Source organism: Tetrahymena thermophila (genome assembly GCF_000189635.1).
Source record: "Tetrahymena thermophila SB210 genomic scaffold scf_8254716, whole genome shotgun sequence".
NCBI classification, from domain to species: domain Eukaryota; phylum Ciliophora; class Oligohymenophorea; order Hymenostomatida; family Tetrahymenidae; genus Tetrahymena; species Tetrahymena thermophila.
Window position 1 is genome coordinate 497,865 of NW_002476481.1, and position 26,879 is coordinate 524,743.

Here is a 26,879-nt window from a genome sequence, read left to right on the forward strand (position 1 = left end):
CTTCCAACAAGCTAATTCCTAATAGACATCAAGACAACTCTTCATAATATTATAATAGGCTGAACAATGATTTCTAGATTAAGACATATCAACAAATTTTTTGCCAACAATTTTAATAGCTTCAAAACAATTAAGCCCGTCACTGTCTCATTCCATACAAATATAGACAACGTGTCTCTCAACAAGAGCGTGAGCTACCAGATAAGTTAAATTTAAGGACAGTAGTTAAGCTAAAGCAAATAAAGTTTCGAAAATTTCCAAAGAGTAGCTATTATTCACAACAAAAATATTTTAAAATTGTCTGAAGATGATAGCTCTGAGAATGTATCAAACAATAATCCCAACAACAACAACAGTAACAATGGCTAAAGTGGGAATCAAAATCCAAATAATAATGGGAATAATAACAATGATGAAAATACTCATGGAAACAAAAAAGGTGTTACTTTGAAGACAATTCCTATGAGAAACTGGAAAGCCACTGATTTGACTGAAGAGGAACTAAAGTTGACACCTTAAACTCACATCATCTTCTCTTCTTAATAACCTATTCTACCTTACTCAAAGGTTCCCTGTTAAATGAAAACTGGTAACTTAACAGAGATTAATCATGAGCTTGCCTACTTTATTTTAAATGAAGCTGGCGATGTTTATCAAATAGGTCTAGAGCTAGAAAAGAATGTTGGTAAATAGCTATCTAAATCCTTTAAAGGTAAAACCGCAGAAGTCTCTTCTACATAGCAAAATTTCGGTCAAGTAAACGTAGACTTAGCTCCTAAAAAGCTAAGCCATCGTGTCAAGATTATTGAAATATAAGTGAATTCAAATGGCATTTTTGCAAAAACTATTCCATACAAGGATGATAAGAATTTGAGCAAAGTTATTGATAAATTTAATTTAGAAAGAGAACTCTACTTGCTTCGTAGTTTAGTGCAAAATATTAAAAAATCTGTATCATATGAGAAAATAGAAGTCATAGGACCTCAGGAAATAGAAACAGCAAACCTTTCTGAAGCCAATACTGAAATGATTGATCGCATGATATTTTAGGTAAGTATTAAGAGGAAATTAAATTTATAATAGATTCATTTGCAGTATCAAAAAGAAAAATAAGATAATCAATTAATGAGTGAATCATTTATTATTTAAAACAATATAAAAAGCAGCATAAGATAAATAGCTCTTTATTTAAAAATAAATCTATTACTCTTTTATAATTTTTTCAATTTAGTGTTAAAATAAGATTTTGCTAATTATAATGCTTCCAATCGAATCATACATAATTACTTTTTTCGCACCATTGTTTTAAGAAACGTGGTTTTAATTAATTTAAAAAACATAATCTTTTATTATATAATTACAAAAAAGAGCTGTTGGTTGAATAAAAAGTTTTTATAAACAATTAGTTTTAAATTTCATTTAATCACTCATTCATTTTATATTGGAGTGTCTTTCTTAAATTATTTAATTTAGCTTAAAAATGAAATCATGCTTTAAATTTTAAATAAATAAATAAAATAGATTATTGGAGGAATTGCAAAATTGTACTAACGCTACATGAAAGAAAACATAAATTTGTTAATCTAGACTACTTTGGAGAGCAAGAATGTTGTGGAAAGAGTATTATTTTTGAGACAGAACTTGGAATCTCTTAATGATGTTATGGAGATTGTTAATAGAAACTTCAAGTTAGCTGATGATAATTTGATTAGAATGTAGACTTAAACCAGAGCAAAGCTATCAATGGAATACATTAGATAAGCTTATTTGGCTAATGACAAGCAAGGATAATAAAATATTTTTGGTGTAGGTCCTGGATTCGGTGGCTAAGGTGCAGGTGGTTAAACATAAAAGTTAGTTTAATAGTATATGTCTAAATTGCACTTGATTGAAGATGAGCCTTCTAAGGAAAGAGTAAGATAAGAAATTGAGAGATTTAGCTAAATCGATAAACACTCCAGCGAATTCAATAAAATTAATACTTATCTCGACGAAGTCTTCAGTATTCCTTGGAACAAATATACTCCTGCTAACTGGGATATTGGATATGCTAAGAAAGTTTTAGATGATGAAATTTACGGATTAGAGAAGGTTAAGGAAAGAATTATTGAAATGATTGCAGTAAATCAAATGAAAAACACCCACTCCAAGAGCAAAGGTTTTATTCTTTTATTGTAGGGTCCTCCTGGTACAGGCAAAACATCTATTGCCAAAGCTGTAGCTAAAGCTTTGTAAAAAGAAAATAGATTCATCAGCTTTGCAGGTATATCTGATCCTTCCTTCTTTAAAGGTCATCGTAGAACCTACGTTGATTCTCAGCCAGGTAAAATTTACATAAGAAATTACCAATTATCTTACTATTTTTTTGACTTAAAAATTAGGTGTTTTCATTAAGGAATTAATTAAGGCTTAGACAATGAATCCCGTATTTATTTTAGATGAAATAGATAAAATTTCTAAATCAAGGTAAAATTTATTTTACATAATTTATAATTCAAAAACTAACTTTTTAATTATCAAAGTATGGGAGCTGATCCTTATTACAGTTTGATGGAAATATTAAATCCTGAAGAAAATAACAATTTCACTGATCACTACATGGACATCAAGGTCGATTTCTCTAATACTATTTTCATTTTAACAGCAAACAATATTATGAATATGCTCGAGCCTTTGAAAAATAGATTAGAAATTATTGACGTTCCTGCATATATTGAAGAAGAAAAGCTATAAATTAGCAAGAAATTTATTATTCCAAAGGCAATTAAGAGTAATGGTATTAACGAAAACCTTTTTAAATACAACGACCAAACCATTTCTTAAGTCATAAAGAGTAATTTCTATTTTATTTAAAAAATATTTCTAACTGAAAAAATTAATTCATAGATTGGTGCTATGACGAAGCTGGTGTTAGAAGCTTGAAGAGGTGCTTTGAAACAATATCAAGAAAGTATGCAGTTGAACTCCTAACAAATAACCCTGAACTTGTTTAGCTCTAACAACAATCATAATAAGCAGCAAATCAAAAAGAAAAAGAATAATACGAAGAATAACAAAGAAAGCTTAAAGAATAACAAACATAAACTCGTTAAACTACTTAGACAAACGCCAACAATAATAGCGAGACTGTTCAAGGTAAATAATACACTTATTTTAACAGCTTAAAACTAAAATTTATAATTGAAATATTATCAAAAGTAAACACAACAGCTCCTCAAAATGAAGAAACATAGAGCAATAACGCTGTCAAAAAAGAAATTAGTTAGGAAGTTTCTTATCCTACAATTCTCAGTGACTAAACAGTGTAATAGTTAAAATTACCTGTCTTAGATCTCACATAATCTACAAATTAAATGGATATTCTTAAAAAATACTTGGGTGTTCCAAGATTTGATGCTGAATTAGATTCTCGTTAATCAGTCGTCTTTGGTCCAGGTAGAGAATTTAAATATTAATTAAAATTTAATAATTTTCTACATTTAAATTAGGTATTGTAAATATCATGAGTGTTGGTGGTTTTGTTGGTCATATAATGAAAATTGAATGTGTATTTGATAGCACTCAATTGGAAAAAAAAGGAACATTCTCTTCAAGCGGTAATTTGCAATAAGTTTTGTAAGAATCTTTGACTATTGCAAAAATTAATGCCTTCAATTTCTTGAAGGAAGATAAAAAGAAGCTCCTATCTGAAAAGAATGTTCATATTCACTTTATGTCTGGAGCCATTCCCAAAGATGGTCCTTCTGCTGGTATTGCCATCTGTACAGCTTATTTGTCTCTCGCTATGGGTAAATCAGTTCCTGCTAATATTGCCATGACTGGTGAATTATCATTGACTGGAGAAGTATGCAAGATTGGTAAATACTCAAAAATAATCATTCATATTGTTTCTAATTTTGTTTAATATTATTAATTAATAAGGTGGTCTTCAAGCTAAGATTATAGCTGCTAAAACATTAAACATAGATCAAATTATTTGTCCTTACAGTAACTTGAGCGATGTCCATGATTTCCCTAGACTTCTCTTAGATGGATTGACAATCTACTTCGTTAAAGAATATAAATAGGTTTATGACATCGTTTTTGAAGATAAAAGAGGTAGTCTCGTCCCTAAGGGTGTAGTAGTATTGAAGAATGGCAACTTCATAAATAATCCAATGGATGTCTAAATAAATAATTAAAATAACACAGAAATGCCATTTAACTCTAACGTTATTATGAAAGAAAATAACTAATGAATGAACAAAGCACAAGGACTCTAATAATATTCTTTTATGAATAAATTTTGATTTTAATAAAGAAACCCTTGCTTGATATTCTTCCTTTTTATAAAATAAACAAGCACTTACCTAATATCTCTGAAACTAGAGCATGCACACAGAAAAAATATTTAATTAATTCACAATATCTATTTTCTGGTGATTTCCTAAATATACTTCATATATTAAAAATTACTAACAATTTAAGTTATATATTTTATTTCTTCTATAATTTTTTATAAATAAATTTAGCTTTTTTATTCAATCTACTTTTCTTTTCTGTTTGTTTTGTTTACTTCAATTTAAAAGAGAGTTACATACACCATACATCATATATAAAAATGATTTAAGTGCATTTGTATTTACACTTTATTTGTTTCAAATTTTTAATTATCAATATGCATGCAGAACCAATATTAAATTATCAATATGTATGCAGAACCAATATTTAATTATCAATATGCATTCAGAAGCAATATTTAATTCTCAATATCTATTTTCTGGCGATTTCCTAAATATACTTCATACGTTAAATATTACTAACATTTTAAGTAATCTATTTTATTTCTATTATAATATTTTATAAATAAATTTAGCTTTTTTATTCAATCCATATTACATTTCTGTTCGTTTTGTTTACTGATATTTAAATGAGTGTTACATATATTATACCTCATATATAAAAATTATTTAAGTGCATTCGTATTTACACTTTTTTTCAATTTTTAATTATCACAAAAAGCTTATCAAACAAACTAAAATAGATAAATTATTTACTTATTTATTTGTTTGATTATTTTTGTTTTACTTAATTTTTTACTTTGTTTATTATGAATAATCAATTATTTGGTGAATTTTTTTAAATCCTAAAATATTCTCTCCAAATTTTTTTTTGAAAATTGTGTAATGTTTTTAAATAAAATATAATTTAAGTTAATTTTTTTACATCACCGCCGTTCTAATATATAATTATTCGATATTTTACTACTAAAAGTGATTTTAATCTAAAATTTTCTTTTTTTTTAAACTGATATTACAACTTGCATAAATAACACAATTTTAGTAAAAATGAAATTTTAGTGGAAGTATTTTTCAAAAAAGTTTCATATTTAAAAGACAAAATTAATTTATATCACTTCAGACGAATTCTTAAGATGAAAAAATTTCTAATTCTAACAGTAAATATATTTATTTACTGATGTAAAAAATAATAGCTATCTTTATAAACGATTAAATAATATTTAAAAATAATCAAATTCAAAATATCAAAAAATCCTTAAAAATTATAAAATAATTATTGTTATTTTTGGACTTTAATATAAATCGGTTTTAGGAATTAACTCAACTTATCTTTAGATACTGAGTAATCTTTGTTCCAGATTTTTTCCTTTTTACTAGGCAATTCTTTTATTTATTTATTTAAAAATGTAGGAAGACAAATAAAATTTACAGATAAATAAACAATATTATTAAAAAATGAATATTTTCCTAAAAGTTAAATTCAAATTAATTAATGTGTATTTTATTTTTATCTATATAGAAAATTTATGAATTGTATGTGAATAAAAGCAAATAATTGTAAGAGTTAGTATTATGACGCCATAAATATCTTATAATTCGATAGGAATAGTAGGTTCTATAAAAAAATTCACTCAATATGCTTTAATGTTTACTAAATCTATAAAATTAATTCTTTTTAATACAACATAGGTATTTTAAGAAGTAAATTAAATTAAGATTCAAGATATCAAAACAAGTATCGTTTATATTGTAGGTATCAAAATACTACTAAACGAATTTTATAATTAATTAATAAGTAAACAAATAATACAAATTCTTAAAAGGTAGCAGATTATTTTAAACAAAAACCATAATTTATAATAGCTTGTAGATAAAACTAACATAGTATGAATTATATAGCAGAATTTAAGAGTTTAAAAAACTTTGAAAAGGCGAAAGTCATTAAGTTCGTATTAATTGTCATTTGTTATGGACTGCAATGCGTTTAATATACAGGTGTTCCTGTTATTTTTTATAGACCTAAAAAGATTATTAATCCTGATCCAAATGGACCTCCTCTTTTTGATAATGAATTCCCTAACATTTATAGTATTCCTATGGAGTATGACTTGTATGGCGATGATGAAATATGGGAAGTTTATATGCTTACAGCTGGCTACATTGCTAAATATATAGCTTATGCAATTTTAATTTTATATCCAATTAAAAAGAGTTAATCTCACAAGTTTTTCTTTGCTCCAATATTAATTATAGGAGTGTCTTTGACCTTGCTTTAGATCTATTCATCACCTTTAATGCTTGTATTTTCATTCTTCTTTTATTTTGGAGCATCATCTTACTTCTTTGGTTAAGTTTTCTCGTATGTGCCTTCTCATTTTACTGGAAAAATAGTAGATAATCATGTCATATTCCTGAACACTTTTTGGTCTATAATTATGCTTTTACACATTTTTTATGAATCAATCTTTGGAGGGTGGAGAGAAAATCTAATCTATTTTGCAGGATTTCTCTATTTATCAATAGGAATAATTTTCATTTACTTATAAAAGTACATCGATACAAATGAAAATATGTATTAAAGATAAATTTAGGAAGTGTCAAATTAGTAGAGCTAGATTAACAAATTTGAACAATCTTAATAATAAATAGGTAATACTAGTAATGATTAAAATTAATCTTAGACAGTAAATTCCAACCAAGAAAATTAAGCAAATCATAATAAATAAGAATTGAATGAGAAATAAAAGCAATAATAAAAAGAAGATTAGGAAAATGAAGAAAGCTCATTTTAAATGTTAAAGAAGCTTTATTCAGAAATATATTAAAATAAAGATATTAGAAATAACATCATGATTTGGGGTTTATGTTGGAGTGCTTGCGGTGTCAGTTACATAGGATGTGTCTTAGCATTAAACAGATTGAAAGGAAATATCTTCTTCAATATGTTTATTTCTACCTTATTTGAATTAGCAGGAAATATTATTTCAATTTACTGCATTAAGAACTTCAGAATTAAAAATATTATAGTCAATAATCTCTATATTATTGGTATATCATATGTATCTTTTCTCTTTTTCAACACAGGTTCCTTTAAAAATAATGAGGAAGACACTTTACTAGATATTATAATTTCTATCTTTCCAGTTATTGTAGCAAAGGCTACTCATGAAACTATGTGGAACTTGCTCCTAGAAGTTCAAAAGTAAATTATGGATATTAAATACCATTAATTTAGTTTCTCATTCGGAAATGTATTTGATATTATCATTCACAGTAGTTTACCTTATTATCAATACACTATGGAAAAAATAGGATTTAACCAATTCATAGGATATGGATTCTATTCTCTACTTGCTGGTTTTTGCAGTAGTAAATTTAAAATTCTTCCAGAATATGAGGAATAAGAATCGAAAAAAGATTTAGCAAAAGAAATAGAAAAAAATATTAATGAAGATGTAGAGTTATAAACTTTAACTAAACAGCTAATTGAAAAAATCTGAATATTAAATTTTAATTTATCCTGTTAATTAATTACATTAAAATCTTTAAAAATAATTTTATATTATTTGTTTTTTCAATTAATTAATTTTAATGAATTATAAATCTCAAACATATATTTTAGTTACGTTTTATCCAATTAATTTTTTTAACAAAAATTTCATAAAGAAAGATAATATTTCAATTTAAAAAATAAAAACATCTAAAAGAGCTCTTTTCCAAATGTTTAAATGTATTGTTGAAAAAAAGTAAATAATTAAACTATTAAAAAAATAAATGCCAAATATTTTCTAAAAGTAAGTCAAAAAATAAATACTTCAAATTTAAAAAATTTTGAAAATATATATTAAATCAAGGAATAAAAGTGTTTTTCAAAATTATTAATTAATGAGAATACAAGGTATTTATTTAATTAAATTATTTGATTTTATGGGTTTTAAAATTTATTGATTAAAAAATGATCTTCCTTTTATTTCTTTTCAAAATCGATAGACAATTAGCAAAAACTCATAAAAATATTTTTTAAAACTGTTTTTTATATTATAAAAATACAATAAGAACATATTAAAGCATTAAAGAAGTAAAGATTTATAAATGGAGGGGCAGATAGTATTTATATGAATTCCTATCATAATATGAATTTTTAACATAATTATATTTGTAAAGTATTTTAAATTCAAAATGATTTTTAAATAAAAAAAATGATGTAATTAAGATTTTTTTATTTTAAAAATAAATTATAACTTACTTTTACATTATTTCAATAAAATAAATATTAAATATTTTAGCGGATTTTAAATAATCAATGCAACATCATAACCTTCTTTAAGCAAGTTCTAAAATAAGTCTAATTCAAACTATTTTTGGAAAAAGAGGGCAAGAAAATCAAAATCTAATTATTTTTATGAGAATAAGATATTAAAATCTAAAAAGAAAATAATTAACTAAATTTGAATAAATAAAAATAATTTTAAATGTATAGTTAATTAGTTATATGAAAATAGTGTAGATAATTTCTATTTTGAAAAAGAAACAAAAATATTTAAAAAGATACTTAAGTGATTTAAACTGTAAGAGATATTGATTATTAATTTTATATGTACAAAAATAATTTGAAATTTTAGAATTTTGTCCTAGGGCAAAAGCAAGCAAGTTTTTGAAAAAAAGTAAATTAATTTTTTTCAACGCAAATAAAAATTAGTCATTAAACATTTTCAAGACATTATAAGTAAATGAATGATTTGATCTTAAATTAGGAAGTAATTTTAAAATATGTTTACTTTTTAGAATGAGTTGAAGAGAAAATTAAAACTTAATGTAAAGGGTTAAAATAAAAATTTATTTTATACTTTGGATATATGTTGAAATTAAAATTTAAAAATTTTTAATTACATTAAAAATATTGATTGAAAAAAACACTTACTAAAATTAATTAAGTATAACTTCATGGTAATAAATTGAAAACAGAAAGAAATTAAAGTTTAATAGGAAGTAACACGTTTAAAAAAAGAGTTTTTCCATGATTTTTACATTTGAAAAGAATTTGAATTTATTTAGCTAATTATTAATTTTATTCTCCTAGAACACAGTCAAGTGCTATATTTTCTTACTGTAAATTTAGATAAGTAATATAAGAAAGAGTAATAGCTTTTGTAAAAATGTATATTGATTGATTGGGTAAAATAAAATGAGATCTTCATTTAAATAATATTATAATAAAAAAGGATCTATATAACATATAAAATAGCTTTTGATTAAAGCAATAAGCTGTCAATAGTTATCATAATAAATAATTTTTTATGACAATGATGTATTTGTTAAGTCACTATATTAAGTCACAAATATATGAGATATTAAATTTAAGTACGCTATGCATTACTACAAAATTAATATAGATTGAAAATAATGTTTTGTCTAATCAATAAAAAATAGACCCTCACATATTTTACTTAGATTTACAGTCAATTAAATCAAGAGAACTGATGTTTAAATACATAATGCTCTTGCATTTCTATATATAGCACAAAATCAAAAAACAAAAACAAAATGATTCAAATAAAGAAAATAACTCTTAAATATATCTAAGTTATTTTAAGAAGGAACAAAAAAAAATTATTTTAATTTAATTTGATAAGCTTACAAAAATAAATTATCTAAAAATTATAACTTGGTTTATTTTTTAAAATATTTTACAAGTTAAGAAAAAGTTTAAAATAAATAGAAAACTAGCTTGTTTGTTTTCGTAGGACTTTAAGATTTAAAGGAGATGTTAGCTTAAGTTAAGCTTTGTTTGTTATGAGAAATTTTACTTTTTATTATCAAAGGGGATATTTAATTACAAAAAGAATAAACAGCGAATGTTTTTGGAAATTCAAATGCTTAAGAAAGGTGGATTTAATTAATCTTTTTACCTTGAAAGCTTTTAATTTCGTCGAGATTATTCTTTTAATTTTCCTTTTTTCCAGATCAATTGATTATAAAAGTAAAATAATCAAGGCAAATTTAATTTTGAAAGGGTAAAGAAAAACTGCAACAGCGTTCGTTGCTTACTTCGTCTTATCAATCAATCAAAACATACACATTTAATAGATTAAGCAGGTCAGTCCAGCTTATTAAAATAAATTAAAAAATAATAAATTGATAAAAAAATATTTGAGGCAACTTCAATATCTGAATAAAAATCAAATAAATTGTTTTTATCTTGTTGGATTAACCTTAAGACTCTAATTAATAAACTACTAGATATCTTAAAAGTTATCTTTGTATTCATCAAAAATAGATTTAAACTTATTTTAAGATTATATCTGATTGAATATCCTAACTAACTAACTATTTGTTCTAAATTGATAATAAATAAAAAGAAAGTATTTGATATTTTTTATAATTTATTCAGATAAAAATAATTAAAAATTAAGACTAAATGATCAAAAATCTTGAATTGGCAATTCTAATTAAATATATCCTCCTTTTAGCTGCTTACGGCATGGGAGGAACCTAGTTCACTAATGTCCCTATCCTCTTCTATCGTCCCTAAAAGATAATACCAGATATGAGCAATCCATCTGAGTATTACTTCTCTGACGAATATCCATAAATTACAAGTATTCCTATGGTTCTCGACCTCTATGGGGATCGTGAGTTCTATGAAGTTATTATTATGACTAGTGGTTATGTTGGTAAGTTTGTTGCATATATTTTGCTTGTTGCCTTCCCTATTAAAGAGCAATACGAACATTATGCTGTATACACTCCTATCTTAGTTATTGGTATTGTCACAAGCATAACTGCATTTTATTAGCATGTTGTCCTTTTGACTATCTCCTTTTTCCTTTGGTTTGGTTCTTTTTCTTTCTTAATCGGTCTTATTTTTTCTTACACATATAAGCACTTCAAAGGCAAAATGAGTGAAAACTCTGTTATTTACCTCAATCTAACTTGGCCAGTTGTCATGCTTACTCATATCTTATTTGGATACTTTGATGGTCACTGGCGCAGTAATATGGTTTACTTTACTGGATTTACTAACCTCATATTGGGTATTTCCCTATTCGCCATTCACAGAGTGATATAAAAATTAGAAATATAATAGGAGCAACTCCATCTTGAGACTGCCCTCTTAGAAAATTATCAAGATACTATGAATTATCAAACACAATAATAAGGAAAAGACAACACTAATAATGATTTCGCTCATTAAGTTTTAATGCTACATAATGAAGACCAATTAGTGTCAAATCCTTATTAAAATCATACAAAGAAAGGCAGTGATGTAGAAAAAAATTCTAAAAAGAACAATAACAATTAACACCACCAAACACCTTAATTAAATCCTGACACTTTAATAAGTAAAGAAGACCAAGATAAGACTTCATTTGAAATTTTAAAGGATAACATCATGATGTTCAAGAGAGATGTCACTCAGCGCAACAATATTATGATCTGGTCTCTTGTTTGGAATGTAGTAGGAGTAAGTTTTGTTGGATGTGTTATTGCTATGAACAGATTAGAAGGTAACTTGTATCTCAACTTAGCAGTTTCTACTGTTTTTGAATTGTTGGGAAATATTGCTGCTGTCTGGCTTATGAGCAGATTTTCTTTGAAAAACACTATCATGGCCTGCCTTTATGTGATGGGTTTCTCTTACATTTTGAGTGTTGCTCTTGACGCCTGGGTTAGTGATAACTCTCCCATATTAAAAACTTTAGCATCTCTTCTTCCAGTCCTTGTAGCTAAGGGAACTCATGAAACTATGTGGAACATTGTTATTGAGTTCTAGAGATAGGTAATCAGAGTAAAATATCATCAATTTTCTTTTGCTGTAGCTAATTTGTTTGATATGTCCATAACTTCTACTTTGCCTACTTATTAGTATTTTATGGAAAAGAATGGATTGAACTAATTCTTAGGTTATGGAATTTATGCATTAGTAGCTGCCAGAGCAAGTGTAAACTTTAAATTATTTAATAAAAACTCCACTGCAACTGTTATTTCTATGCGTCGCTCTTCAGTAAGCAAGCACTCAAATTAAGCAATCCCTATTTCAAAGCTTAAAAAATAATCTGCTGATTTAAACTAGCACTTTGAAGAAATTGAGGAAGATAACTGCAAAAACTGTATTGAAATGGACGATCTCTCAAAAAATAACACAAATAACCAATTATAAAAGTTAATTGCCCTCTGAAAAAATAATTTTCATAAATGAATTTTCTATTTAAAAAGGAAATTCTAATAAATTACAAACAACAAAAACTACCAAAATAAATATAATTTATCAAATTCTTCTTGTAAATAAATAAATATCTTTCTTTTGCTTTTATACTTCTATGTAAAAAACATAATATATAAATAATTATTTCAAATTAAAGCTAAATTTAATATTTAAATTTCTCATTTTATTTACACATTAGCAAACAGATTTTTATCTTAAATATAAAAGTGTAAATATTCTTTTTACCCAAAAAAAGAATCAAATGTTATTTAATATTTACAGATAAACAAACAAATACATTTTCAACCAAATAATCAAAATATTAAAATTTCATAATTAATTTTTAAATAGATATTATGATTTCATTTATTTATAAAAAAATTTACTGAGGATTTGTGTACTTTGTTTGTAAATATAAAAATTCTTTTCTTTTTATTAATTGATATTAAATTTTTTGATTAGCAATTAAATCATAATTAATTTTATTTTATTATAAATTTTTTATATTATTTATTTACTATTCTTTAAAATGCTACAAATTATTAAATATTTGGTGGGGTTTTTATCAATTAGAGGTTAAAATTTATAATTTTTAAGTGAACCACAATCAATAAAGCAATATTAGATTCATAAATTAAAAAATACTTAAATATTTAAAAGAATTAGCTTAATTGATGTGTTATTAATGAAATTATAATTGAAATATTATCAAGAACTATAGATATTTAATTAATTATCAATAAATACTTAAATTAAACAAATGTTAATGTAAGTACCTTTGTTATTTGCATTGAAATATAATTGAGAAGAAAATAAATTTCCAACTCAAAAATTAAATACTTATTTATTTTTTAATCTGTTTTACTATTGATTTAAATAGTCTTTAATCTTTTGTTTTTAAAATTAAATTTTTTTTCTTGAAAACTTAGAGAATTAGTTGCAATTAAAGATTAAATAAGGTTTTAGTCTTTTCACTAATTGCCTTATTACTATTCAAAGCTAAAGCTTTTTGATAAATTATTTTTATTCATTTTTATAGCTAATGAGCTGATATTAGATAATTAGATTTATCTGGTTGTGATTAGCAAATCTAACTTTTCAGATGTATTAGATGCTGTTTGATTCTTATTTTTTAAATAATCTACTATTTAGTGGTATATATTTATTATAGTTATTATAGTTCTGACTATAAAAAGAAATGTACTTAGCAATAAACAAAGCTGAAATAACAAAATAGTGATAAAACAGTATAAATCTAATTTATTTAAGTCATTTTCATTAATAGTTTCCTCATTTATGATACTATCATAATAGTTTAAGCTTATGTAAAATATAATAAATGCCATGCATATAAAGAGCTCTTAAATGGGTTTATATATTGTAAAAAATCTGTTTACAAAGAATCTAAAGTAAATTAGATAAATTGAGAAGCAAAAAAATATGACAGATAAAGCAACAATTATCAGTTTTGGATTATTTTTAAACATTAATATGATCAAAATACAAGCATATTTTTTTAAATAGCTTAATACAATATATGTTCGCCATCCTTTCATTTATATTTAGACATTAAGAACTAAATTAGGAATTCTAGTTAAAACATATTTCCCATCCTTCAAAAATACTCTTATGGAAATTTGGATTATGAAAATTATGTTAAATATCAATTAATTTATAGAAAAACCTTTCTCAGTTGAATAAATCATTGAATAATAAATGCTAAACAAAGTTATAGTTATAAAACCTTATTAAAAAGAAGACATTTGATTGGTCAAAAAATCGACAATTTAAATTGTGTACTATTTTCCTTTCATCATATTTCTAGCTAAAGCACAAAGAGAACATATTATAATTGTCAACAATATCATTACATGAGTCATAGCACATGTTTTAAAAATATTAAGGTTAAGATTAAGACTTTAAAATATTTATTCGTTTTGATCAATTTTACTTGAGTTAATTTAAAATATAGGTATATCTTCAGATGATGGAACTTTTTCAAATATAAAAGAAGCCCCATAAATGAAGCAGTCTTAGAGTTAGGTAGGTAGATATTATTTAACAACAATCAATGCACCAAATATTTAAATGAAATTTGACATAAAGCAAAATAATTAGAAGTTTTTCAAAATAAATAACAAAGCCTTTTAAGAGTCATCCTTTGGAGCTAGTGTCTAACTAAATAAATTCATTTATTAGCTAAAGCCATCAGTGTATTTTGAGCTTTAGTTGTAGGTTTTAGTAGTTAGAATTATGTTGCTCACTTTAAATGAAAAATTTAGCTCATTCGAAGATATATTGATATTGGATATTTATCTATTTTTTGGCACTTATACATTAAATACTACTTAATCATTTTAGATTTAATATGATTCAATGGTATAATCATTTCCTTTAACTAGCTTTTATTGATCTATAGTTAAGTTTAGGTTTTACAATTCAGATTACATTGGAACTCTATTTAGCTAAAATATCAAATTATTATATATATCTGATTTTTTCTTGATAGAAACTACTTGTAAAGTTTAAATGCATTGTTGAGCTTAAGTACTATAAAAATATCCTTGCTCACAAGCACACATTTTTAAATTACCTGATGAATCAACTGTCTCGGTCATATTATTAGGACATTATTCTAAACACTAATTTTACCAGAGAAAATAATTTTAGTTGCATTAGATGCAAGTTCTACTATCTGAACATTAAAGGCAGTTTTTATTACACTCATAACATATATTATTTGAATTACAATAATATCCATTAACTATAAACTATGAGCAAAATATTTTGTCTTAGTTGTTCACATGCAAATAAGGATAAGTATTTTAGCAAACGCATGTATTTTTATTGTAATCAAATACAAATTTGTCTCCTAAATCTTCACAAGTATTAACACATTAATTATTAGATAAAATAAATTACTCTTGGCAGTTCTCACAGATTGCAGTATTTTCATGTAAACCACTTTTAGGATTTATTTAGCATTTGTAAATTAATTTTTAGCATCTTAATGTTAGTAAATCAATTTAAGATTTGTTTATTGTAGTACTATTGCAGGGTTAACAAGAATTAGTGTTATCTTTATAATAACCCTAATTACAAGCTAAGCAATTTTAATTTGTAGCTCCATTACATCCTAAACATGAGTTATCACATTTTATACAGTAATTTCCTTAAATATAGTTTTTTTAAGTATCACATATTACACAAATTTTAGAAATTGTATCAATGTACTTAGAATTAGTACATTAAATGCAATCTTTGTTTGTATTTCCATTACAAGAGTAGCAATCTGAATTACAAGCTTAGCAATCATATATTTTTTATGCATTTAAGTTTTAAAAATAAAACTGCATGCATTAAGTACAGCTACCTTTTTAATCACACGTTAAACAGTTATTCGGACATTTTATGCATGTTTATGTTATTACTTGCTTATAGTACCCCAATCCATTACAAGTAACACAAGTATTAATACCATTCATAGATAATAAATAGTATCCTGTAATACATGAGGTACAGCTATTTGTTGAATCACAGGTTTAACAATAATTAGAACATTATATACATTTTTGTGAGCTAGGATCTCCATAATAGCCTGGTCCAGAGCAATCAACACACTAATTTGAATTACTTGATGTTAATAAAAAATATCCATTAATGCATGAAATACAGCTATTGGATGAATCGCATGCTTAGCAATTATTTTAGCATTTAATACATAATTTACTGGTAGTATCTCCATAATAACCTGGTCCAGAACAGCTAACACATGAATTTGTATTACTTATTGTTAATAAAAAATATCCTGAATTACATGAAGTACAGTTATTTGTTGAATCGCAAGTTGAGCAATTATTATCACATTAAATGCACTTGTTATTGATAGAGTCAGCGTAATAACCTGATTCAGAACAGAGAACACATTAATTTGTATTTGAACTTATACCTAGTAAATAATAACCAGAATCACACAAAACACATTTATTTATTGATTTACAAGTTGTACAGTTGCTTTAGCAAGTTATACATTATAAATTAATTGGATCATAGTTGGATGGGTTACATGTTACACATGTATTTCCTTCATTTGTTGACTATAAGAAATAGCCTTCTTAACATGATTTACAACTGCTAGTCTAGTCGCAGTTGCAATTTTAGCCACATTATTAACAAACATCAGTCGCAAGAAAAAATCCTTCTTAGCATTATACACAGCCACTGGAAGTGCAAGAATAGCATCCATCTGGACAAGGTATACATTAAGAAGTTTATGATTTAAAATAATAAGATGAAAAGCATTCTGAGCATAAAATAGGGAATTGAAGGTTTCTTTGATTCTATAAGAGGAAACGAGTAATATATTATTAAACACATTTTGAGCAACCTATATTACTTTCAGTGCATTAAACAGACATTTGAGGTAAAAATCTTTTAATAAAGGGGTTTGATATTTTTTATTATTAAATTTATCTTTCATCCTCAACTGTTTATTCTTTTAATTACTCGCAATATTAGCGGCACTATAAGCATTCATTGTTTTAATTAAATTTTTTACAGTCACAATAAATACAATCAGGCTTTATTTAATCTTATCTTTTTTAGCTAATTAATTCTGAAGATGAGCATAAATTATTTACCATAGAAAAGTTTGGCATGCAAGATAAACATTCATAATTGTTATTACAATAATAGCAGTTATCGGGGCATTAATAGCATTGCTTTTTATGAATTTCAAAATATTTTCCTGCCTGAATTTCACATATAAAACACTCATAACTCAACACAGAAACATCATATGAATAAATTAAGCTGGATTTTTATTCAAATAGTCTGCACTAAGAAAATATCTTATTTCTAGAAATTGAAATTTATTCTTTAAAATTTTAAACAACCATCTAAATACTTTTTAACTAAATTTCTTGAAGAATTAGTATACTTGAATCCATTTTTAAACATCTAAATTTTAAAATAAAAATTAATTTGTGCATATTATTTTTAATTCTAAAATAAATATAAATAAAAAATTTAGAAATGAAAACTATTGAATTTATGTATTCGTTTATTTTGATATTCTGTTAATGTAAGCAATATGTAAGATGTTTAAGATTTTATATTTGTTCAAATAATTATCAAAAATTAAAAAAAAAATTTACATTAATTATTACTACATATCTTATTTAAATACAATGCTTTGAAGTATATCATCTTTTAGACTAAACAACTCAATTAAAATACAAGAGTAATAGTCAGCTAACAAAAAGGTTTAGTCATTCTCTTCTATATTTTTAGCTTCTTTCTCAGAAAAAAGTATATGGTTTGATTGTAAAGACTAGCTACTAAATTTGTCCTACTCGTATTAAGAAAGTAATATAAATATATTCAAACTCTTTCCATTAGCACTAATTAATAAAATGATCAAAGTGAATAAGAGTAAATTTATCATTTATTTTAAAAAGATTTATTTTTCTTTTGAATTTTTTTACTTCTTTTTATTTGTTTAATCTAGCTAAATAAATATATCTTACTTGTTTGATAAGATAATTTATTTTTTATGACTTCACCTCAAAAGCAATTTTAAATATAATTTAGCTTATATTTTTAATAAATTTTGTTTTATCTTCAAACTAGAATGTTAATACTAATAACAACTACTTACGCTTTAAAATTAGTGGTTTCCTATAATAATTTATATTTATTATTTGTCGTTCATAATTTGTGGCTAGTAAAAGATAGAAATCAACCATTAAAAATCATAAAAATTAGTTTATAGAAAGTTTCAAATGAAATAAGTTAATAAATTATAAATATAATTTATGTAAGCTAATTCAAAAGTGAGTATAATTTCTATTATTTTTTTTAAATATATTTTTAAAAGTTGAAAACATATTAATGAATATTTATAAAAATTAAAATCATTTAATTATTAATTATATTTTTTATTTATTTTTTAAAAGCGTTATATCTTAAAATATTTCTACCATAAAAAAGGCAATCGATGGATAATAGAAAAAAAGAATTATTATTATTAGTTTAAACACAAGACATAAAGCTATACAATAACATTATATATATATTTATTAATTATTTATTCAATATACTTAAAGATTAACAAAATTATAAATCATTGTATTGATCTATCTAATTCTTAGACAAAAAGAATTAATTTTCTGAATTTAAATTGATATAATAGAAAAATAAAAACTTAAACTAATATACTTTCATTAGGTCACTCACTAATAACCTACCCCGTACAAATATTTTATAATTTATGGATTTATTTTTTTAATTAATTTTATTTAATATTCTAAATATTTAATAAATAATAAATATAAATTAAAAAAATACTGAAAAAATATAAGTTAAATGGCTTTTTTATTCCAATATTCAATAAATAGATGATAATATTCTTTTGTCAATTTCATTGATGTATTTTTCTGACTGACATTTTTAGAAAAATGATTAAATATGTTAGTATTGAAGTTCTTCTGAGATGTAAATAGCATATTATTCATCAAAATAACTCATTTTGTTCTGATTTGCTGCTTGTTATTAGAATTATTTTTATAAATTAAAATAAATATTATTTTATGAAATTTTACTTTGAAAACTTAAAGTGTTGCCTATTCCTTCCTTTTAAATATCAAAGAAATTCTAAGAACATCCAACTAGTTTTAGAGCTGAGAGTTATTATTTATCTAATAAAATCATTATCGCCTTCTTTAAAAATAATATATCTTTATACAGCTAAAAAATGTTCAAATCTTTTATCATTTAATCTTCTATAAACTTTTGTGACTGCTTGTTGAGTCCTTGGCTTTACAAATATTCCTCTTTTCTGCGAAACCTTTTATATTCATTATTAAAAACAGTAATTTAGATATATTAAAATACCTCTCTTAAAATTACCTTTTTTTGAAGATATTTTAAGAAATAATTTATGAAAATTTTTGGTTGCATATTGCCTTAAATTTTTCTAAACTTTTATCAAACTTAAATTTTTCATTAGTACGAATAGTTGATTGTGGTGAAATAAGACTAGAACTTCTTATGTTTTGATAGCTGAGTCTCTCTTTTAAACTTTATTTCATTTATTATTGCAAATCTATCTGTAACTTTGTCTTAACAATCCTGGATTAGTAATGTTTATTTTTAAAGTAATCACCCTCTTCTTTTTATTCACTAAGATCTAGCTTCTCCTATTTTATGCTAACGTTATTATTTTCTATATTCTCATTTACCTTTATAACATTTTTTTGCTTCTTCAAAATGTTCATAAAGTTATCTTAAAACATATTTTGCATGATTAACATAAAAAAATCCTTTCTTATTGAATCAAAGGAATACAATCTTCCTAAAAATCCAAACAACATTAAAAGCGTTAAGATACTATTGCCAACAGCTAATATTTCAGGTATTGTCTGATATTAAACTTTTATTTCCTAAACAATCTCATCCAAATTTATTTGAACAAAGCTATACCCAGAGCAATTTATATTTGTAATGCTATACTGCCTGTCATAACTTTACAAGAAAATATTATATTAGATAGGAGAAGAATAATTTGTTGATTATAAGAATAGCATTCCTTATTTTACTGTAGTGACTTGTTTTTATGTCTTTAAATTTGTTTAAAGTAGCTGATTAGCTGTTGTAAAAATGAATTAATTTCTATATGAAACCTCCATTTTATTTGTCGCTATATTAAATTATGATGTAAATAATTTCAATCTCACACCAGAGTTAATTCCGTTTATAACTTAATCTATTTCTTATTAAGTAGCGCAGTCACTGGGAACTGTAGTTTTATAAACATCCAAATCTAAGCAACCATAAGTCATTATTCCTATATAGGAGTATATACTATCAATAGTACTAATAGTCAAAGCTAAATTTTGAAGTTTTGAAAAATCTATACAGTAAAAACCAATTAAGTTAGGATCAGTGCATTTAATTATATCCAAAGTTATTTATGAATTATTTTAGCTGTCAGAATAATAAAAAAAGGCATAATTAACTATGTATGTCTTATTATTCTATTTTTGCAATTAGTCTATGCTTCTGTTATAATCATATTCATACCTAAACCCAACTATATTTGAGTCTAAGTTAATATCTACTCTTTCTTAAGTAATCACATTCTAAGATCTATATATCGGATCTATTGAATTGTTTAGATATAAATCCAGTAGATATAAATAGTAAGAAGCTGCAGCTATTAAAACTACCAAAGTAGAAATTGTTCCTATTAAGGTTCCCTTCTTAATCTACTTTTTGTCAATATTAAAGTAGAAATGTTATGAAAATATATCTAGATTTTAAAAACCCATCAATAAGCCAAGCCAACTGTATGTAATAAGGATATAAGTTTGAAAATATTGTTTATTATTTTTTTAATTACTTCTACTATTTAATTAAGTATAATAAAAATTAATAACAAAAAAAATATTATTTACTTTAAGTCAAATAGATGATAGTCACAAAAGATTTATTTTTTAAAGATTAGTTAATCTCAAACTAGTCTTAAATATAAAGCCAGTAAAGCGGTTATTAACATGAAAGCATCTTTATTTAATAAATAAAAAATAAAGAGTACATTAAATAGTTATAGAATTTACATTTTCAAGATAAAAATAAACCCATTTATCTATCTTGCATTTCAATTATGTAATTTTGAAATTTTTATTAAGTAAGATACAAGTGAAAAAATATTCATTAATACTTGTCAAAAAAGGATGAATTAGATATTTAATATTAATGCTAAATATAAATAAATTAAATATGTGAATTTCATCATTAATATTACAAATTTATTTAATACAATTAAAATTGAAAAATATTCAGATTTAAAAACTTGCTGAATTAAATTTATGAACATATGTATGCTTGTTCATTAGTTTATGGTCTCAAAAAGATAGATAGTAAGAAATTTCAAAATACTTTAATTAATTTTGCTCTAAATTTTTTAGAGTATCTAATAAACTAATTCTAATAATTTCACTTTTGCAATATTTTTATAGATTACAAAAGCACTTAAACTAATTAAAGATTTTTACACTTATAATAATAACAAAAAGTACAAGAAATTTTCTAAATTTTTATGTGGTGAAAAATAATTAATAGTTAATTATTATATTTATTTGATTTTATTATTGTAATAGTAAAATTTATAAATAAAAGAGAGAAAAATACAAATAATAATTATAAACTACTAGTTACATTTTATGTATAGCAATATGCCAAAGAAAAATCTAGTGAATTGGATTCAATTAGAAATTTTATTTGTAATATTTTAAAAATAATAAATATATTATAAAAAAATTTTTATGGATTTAAATAGAGTTAAATGTCATTTCGATTTACAATAAGCGAAATTTAATGTTTTGATTTAATTAAGAAAATCACTAACAAAAAGAATAAAAATTCTTAAAAATAAAAATGTTTTTTTTATTTGAAATATCTTTCTTATTGTAAATTAATAAGGAATTAAAATTGTTATTACAAAAAACAAAAAGAAGTAAATTTTAAGTTTTTATTAAAAGAAATTCAATAAATTGAAGATAGTATTCTTTTATCTACTTCATTCATATCAGACTCATTTTAACATTTTTAGAAGAATTTTTAAATATTCTAATATTACAATTCTTCATTCATTAAAAGAGTAAGTTACTCTTCAAAGTGACTCCTTTTTTTTTCATTTTCTTTTTATAATATAAAAATTTTATTAAATTTGAAGAGCTAATATTCAACTCTTTTAATATTTTTTTTAATTTACACGAAGATGTTATTATGCTTTGTAGGCTCTAATTTTAGAAATTTAAGAAATTCTATGAGCAACCTATAAGCTTTATAGCTGCGAGTTACTGATTATCTAATAAAATCATAATTGATTTTTTTAAAAATAAAATATCTTTATAGATCTAGAAAATGTTCAAATCTTTAACCAATAGTTCCTCTATAAATTTTTTTGTATATTTGTCTAGTCCTTAGTTAAGTAAGTATTCTGACTTTTTGAGGCACCTTTTTTAAAAATCAATAATTATCAATCAATAAGGAAAATAAAAATTAACTTACTTAATTTTGAATAAATTTTTATAAATAACCTATGAAAACTTTTCATTAAAAATAGCCTTAAAATTATATGATACTTTTTTCAAATTAGGTGACTATTTTTATTCTTTAATTTATTATGGTGAACTCTCATTTGAAATTACTAAATTCTGATAAGCAAATTTATTTTTTATTTCTAATTTATTTTTCTATTAATCAATTTATAGCTTCGTTTTTATTCTCTGAGATTCGTACTTTTGATTTACAAAGTTTTGATTATCTTCTTTATATTCGCTATCCTCTAGCTATTCTTTTTTAATATTAAAATTTTTTTTATTGAAGATTTATTTTTTTTCTTAGTTGTCTTCAACAAGCTTGTTAACTTTTAAAATGTGCATATAATTTTCTTAAAATAAATTCTACATTAAAAGCATAAAAAAATCATTTCTTATATTTTTAAAAGAAGAAAATCTTCCAAATATTCCAATGAACATTAAAACAGTCAAAATACTATTTCCAAGAGCTAATATTTCAGGAATAGTAGGAAATTTAATCTTAATTTATTGAATAATTTCATCCATTTCTAATTTAACAAAGATATAACCAGACTAAATATTATTTTGAATACTATATTTCCTATCAAGAGTTTAATAAAAGGAATTATATTCAATTGGTGAAGAAAAATTTGACTGTTACTATATAAGAATTCCTTAATTTACTGCAGTTTCTTATTTCTATATTTTTAAGGTTGTAAAAGCAATTTGGTTTCCTTATGTGAATGAATAAGAATTTCTGTATTTGACTTATTCATTCTTTGTACTGGTATTAAATTGAGATGTAAATAATTTAAGTCTAATTCCTGAATTATAACCATTTATAACTTAATCAATTTCACTTTAAGTTGCGCAGTCATTTGGGATAGAAGTTTTGATAGTATCAAGGTCTAAGCATCCATAAGTAACAATTGCTATATAAGAGTAAAGATTATCAACTACACTAAGAGCCAAAGTTAGATTCTGCAGTTTAGAAAAGTCTAAACAATAAAAATCAATTAAATTAGTATCTGTACATTTTATTATATCAAGATTTATAAATGTACTATTTTAGTTATCAAAGTAATAAAAAAAAGCATAGTTAACCAAGTATGTTTTATTACTCTTAGATTGTAATAAATCTAAGCTTTTGTTGATATCGTATTCATATCTGAACCCAAATAAATTAGAGTTCAAGCTTATTTCTGTTCTTTCTTAAGTGATGATGCTCTGAGATCTGTAAATGGGATCTATTTAATTGTTGATGTATAAATTAAGAAGATATATATAATAGGAAGAAGCGGCAATGATGACTATAAAAGTAGAAACAGTTCCAATCCATGTACTTTTTTTAATGTTCTATTTATCTACATTAAAGTAGAAATGCTATGAAAATATATCTAAATTACTAAAGCCCATTAATAAATTAAAATAAAATACACTTTTTAAATTTCTATAGCTTTAAATATTACTTCTACTAATTTATCTATTTATTATTTACTTATACAAAAAAAAAAAAATTTAGATAACATAAAATCAATGAAAAAGTATAAAAAAATTCATCTAATTTTTTTTTAATGATTTCTATTTGTTGAATTATTTTAAAATAAAATAGTAACTTTAAGAAAGATTGCATATGTATAAATAAAAATAATTAATTATTTTATTATTTTTAAGGAAAAATTTACTATTTTAATAAAAATAAAAATATCTTTTTTATTTAAAATATCTGTTTTTTTTAAAATAATATGTAATTTAAATTTTTAAAATAAAAAGATATAAATTTTAAGTTTTTATTATAAGATATTCAATAAATTGAAGATAATATTCTTTTATCTACTTCATTCATATCCTCTTCATTTTAACATTTTTAGAAGAATTTTTATATATTCTAATATTGCAATTCTTCATTCATTAAAAGTGCAAACTACTCTTCAAAGTGGCTTGTTTTTTTTTCATTTTATTTTTTAATATAAGTCATTTCAATAAATTTAAATAGATAATAAATTGAACTTTTTGATCATTTTTTAAAATTTACATGGGGATGTTATCAAAGTTTGTATGCTCTAATTTTAGAAATTTAAGAAACTCTATGAGCTACCTATAAGCTTTATAGCTGCAAGCTACTGATTATCTAATAAAATCATAATTGCTTTTTTTAAAAATAAAACATCTTTAAAGATCTAGAAAATGTTCAAATCTTTAACTAATAGTTCCTCTATGAAATTTTTAGTATATTTGTCTAGTCCTTAGTTAAATAAATATTCTGATTTTTTGAGACACCTTTTTTAAAAACCAATAATTATCAATCAATAAGGAAAATAAAAATTAACTTACTTGATTTTGAATAAATTTTTATAAATAACCTATGAAAACTTTTCATTAAAAATAGCCTTAAAATTATATGATCCTTTTTTAAAATTAGGTGATTCTTTTTATTCTTTGATTTATTTTGGTGAACTCACATTTGAAATTACTAAATTCTGATAAGCAAATTTATTTTTTAATTCCTATCTAATTTTCTATTGATCAATTTATTGCTTCGTTTTTATTCTCTGAGACTTATACTTATGATTTACAAAGTTTTAATTATCATCTTTATATTCGCTATCCTCTAGTTATTCTTTTTGAATATTAAGATTTTTTTTATTGAAGATTTATTTATTTTCTTAGTTATCTTCTACAAGCTTGTTAGCTTTTAAAATGTGCATATAATTTTCTTAAAATAAATTCTACATTAAAAGCATAAAAAAATCATTTCTTATATTTTCAAAAGAAGAAAATCTTCCAAATATTCCAATGAACATTAAAACAGTCAAAATGCTATTTCCAAGAGCTAATATTTCAGGGATAGTTGGATATTTAATTTTAATTTATTGAATAATTTCATCCATTTCTATTTTAACAAAGGAATAGCCAGATTATATGTTATTTTGAATACTATATTACCTATCAAAATTTTATTAATGTAAATTATATTGGATAGGAGAAGAAAAATTTGACTGTTATTATATTAGAAAACCTTAATTTACTACAGTTTATTATTTTTATATCCTAAATGTTGAAAAACTAATTTGATTTCCTTAACTAATTGTGTAAGAATTCCTGTATTAGACTTATTCATTCTTAGTTTAGGTATTAAATTGAGAAGTAAACAATTTGAATCTCATTCCAGCATTATACCCATTCATAACTTAATCGATTTCACTTTAAGTTGCACAGTTATTTGGAATAGAAGTTTTGATAGTGTCAAGGTCTAAGCATCCATAAGTAGCAATTGCTATATAAGAGTAAATGTTATCAACTATACTATAAGCCAAAGTAAGATTCTGCAGTTAAGAAAAGTCTAAACAATAATAATCACTTAAATTAGGATCTGTACATTTTATGATATCAAGATTGATATATGTATTATTTTAGTTATCAGTCTAAAAAAAATATGCATAGTTAACCAAATATGTTTTATTATTTTGAGATTGTAATTAATCTAAGCTTATATTGATATCGTATTGAAATTTGAATGCAAACAAATTAGAATTTAAGTTTACTTCTATTCTTTCTTAAGAGATGATGCTTTGAGATCTGTATATGGGATCTATTTAATTATTGATGTATAAATAGAGAAGGTATATATAATAGGAAGAAGCAGCAATAATGACTATTAGAGTAGTAGCAGTTCCAATCCATGTACTTTTTTTAATATTCTATTTATCAACATTAAAGTAAAAATGCTGTGAAAATAAATCTAAGCTACTAAAACCCATCAATAATTTAAAATAAAATAAACTTTTTAAAATTTTTTTGTTTTAATATTACTTCTACTAATTGATTTATAACTGATTTATGCATAATAAATTAAAATTTAAATACAATTAAAGGAATAAATGAAAAAAAAAAAATAATATCAGCAAATTCATCTAATTTTTCTTTAAAATTTCTATTTTTATAATAAAATAGTAACTTTAAACAACATTACAAGCTCTTAATAATAAAAATTTATTATTTTATATTATAATTTATTACATAATTATTGAGTATAAAAAATGCTATTCTAATACATTTTATATTTTAATATACTTTCAATCCTCATTAATTAAAGCTAGATTTAATTAATACTATAATAAATTTTTGCATTAATAAAAATTATAAAATTTCTTAAAAAAAAAAATGTTTTTTGAATTGAATTATCTGTTTTACAATAAATTAATATGAAATTATTTATTTTATTACAAGAAAAATAAAAAGAAATAAATTTTAAGTTTATATTAAAATATTTTCAATAAATTGAAGATAATATTCTTTTATCTATTT

The 26,879-nt window shown here is 23.2% G+C and overlaps 5 protein-coding genes across 5 annotated transcripts in view; 3 read left to right on the forward strand and 2 right to left on the reverse strand. All coding sequences in view use genetic code 6, as the record gives it.

Annotated features, from left to right (window-relative positions):
* Positions 1-66: 66 nt before the first annotated feature.
* On the forward strand, positions 67-4,238 carry TTHERM_00101500 (Lon-related ATP-dependent protease, putative; the record flags this gene model as incomplete). The annotated part of the gene is made up of 8 exons (XM_001012199.1): positions 67-1,050; positions 1,522-2,323; positions 2,382-2,466; positions 2,523-2,833; positions 2,887-3,135; positions 3,199-3,435; positions 3,489-3,857; positions 3,922-4,238. The coding sequence occupies 8 exons, from the start codon at positions 67-69 to the stop codon at positions 4,236-4,238; spliced, it is 3,354 nt and encodes a 1,117-aa protein (XP_001012199.1).
* A 1,928-nt stretch (positions 4,239-6,166) lies between these two features.
* TTHERM_00101510 (transmembrane protein, putative) lies at positions 6,167-7,780 on the forward strand (the record flags this gene model as incomplete). The annotated part of the gene is made up of 1 exon (XM_001012200.1): positions 6,167-7,780. The coding sequence occupies one exon, from the start codon at positions 6,167-6,169 to the stop codon at positions 7,778-7,780; it is 1,614 nt and encodes a 537-aa protein (XP_001012200.1).
* Positions 7,781-10,698: 2,918 nt separating this feature from the next.
* On the forward strand, positions 10,699-12,459 carry TTHERM_00101520 (transmembrane protein, putative; the record flags this gene model as incomplete). The annotated part of the gene is made up of 1 exon (XM_001012201.1): positions 10,699-12,459. The coding sequence occupies one exon, from the start codon at positions 10,699-10,701 to the stop codon at positions 12,457-12,459; it is 1,761 nt and encodes a 586-aa protein (XP_001012201.1).
* A 1,840-nt stretch (positions 12,460-14,299) lies between these two features.
* Positions 14,300-17,384, reverse strand: TTHERM_00101530 (variant specific surface protein S2, putative; the record flags this gene model as incomplete). The annotated part of the gene is made up of 2 exons (XM_001012202.3): positions 14,300-14,311; positions 14,358-17,384. The coding sequence occupies 2 exons, from the start codon at positions 17,382-17,384 to the stop codon at positions 14,300-14,302; spliced, it is 3,039 nt and encodes a 1,012-aa protein (XP_001012202.3).
* Positions 17,385-18,873: 1,489 nt separating this feature from the next.
* Positions 18,874-26,879, reverse strand: part of TTHERM_00101549 (transmembrane protein, putative) — a gene marked incomplete at both ends in the record, with an annotated part of 9,960 nt that continues 1,954 nt past the window's right edge. The window contains 7 exons of the mRNA XM_001471207.3: positions 18,874-19,031; positions 19,089-19,333; positions 19,396-20,832; positions 22,127-22,187; positions 22,262-22,506; positions 22,561-23,976; positions 25,137-26,258. Of these exons, the coding sequence (XP_001471257.3) occupies positions 18,874-19,031; positions 19,089-19,333; positions 19,396-20,832; positions 22,127-22,187; positions 22,262-22,506; positions 22,561-23,976; positions 25,137-26,258 (4,684 nt within the window). The remainder of the gene's footprint in view (positions 19,032-19,088; positions 19,334-19,395; positions 20,833-22,126; positions 22,188-22,261; positions 22,507-22,560; positions 23,977-25,136; positions 26,259-26,879) is intronic.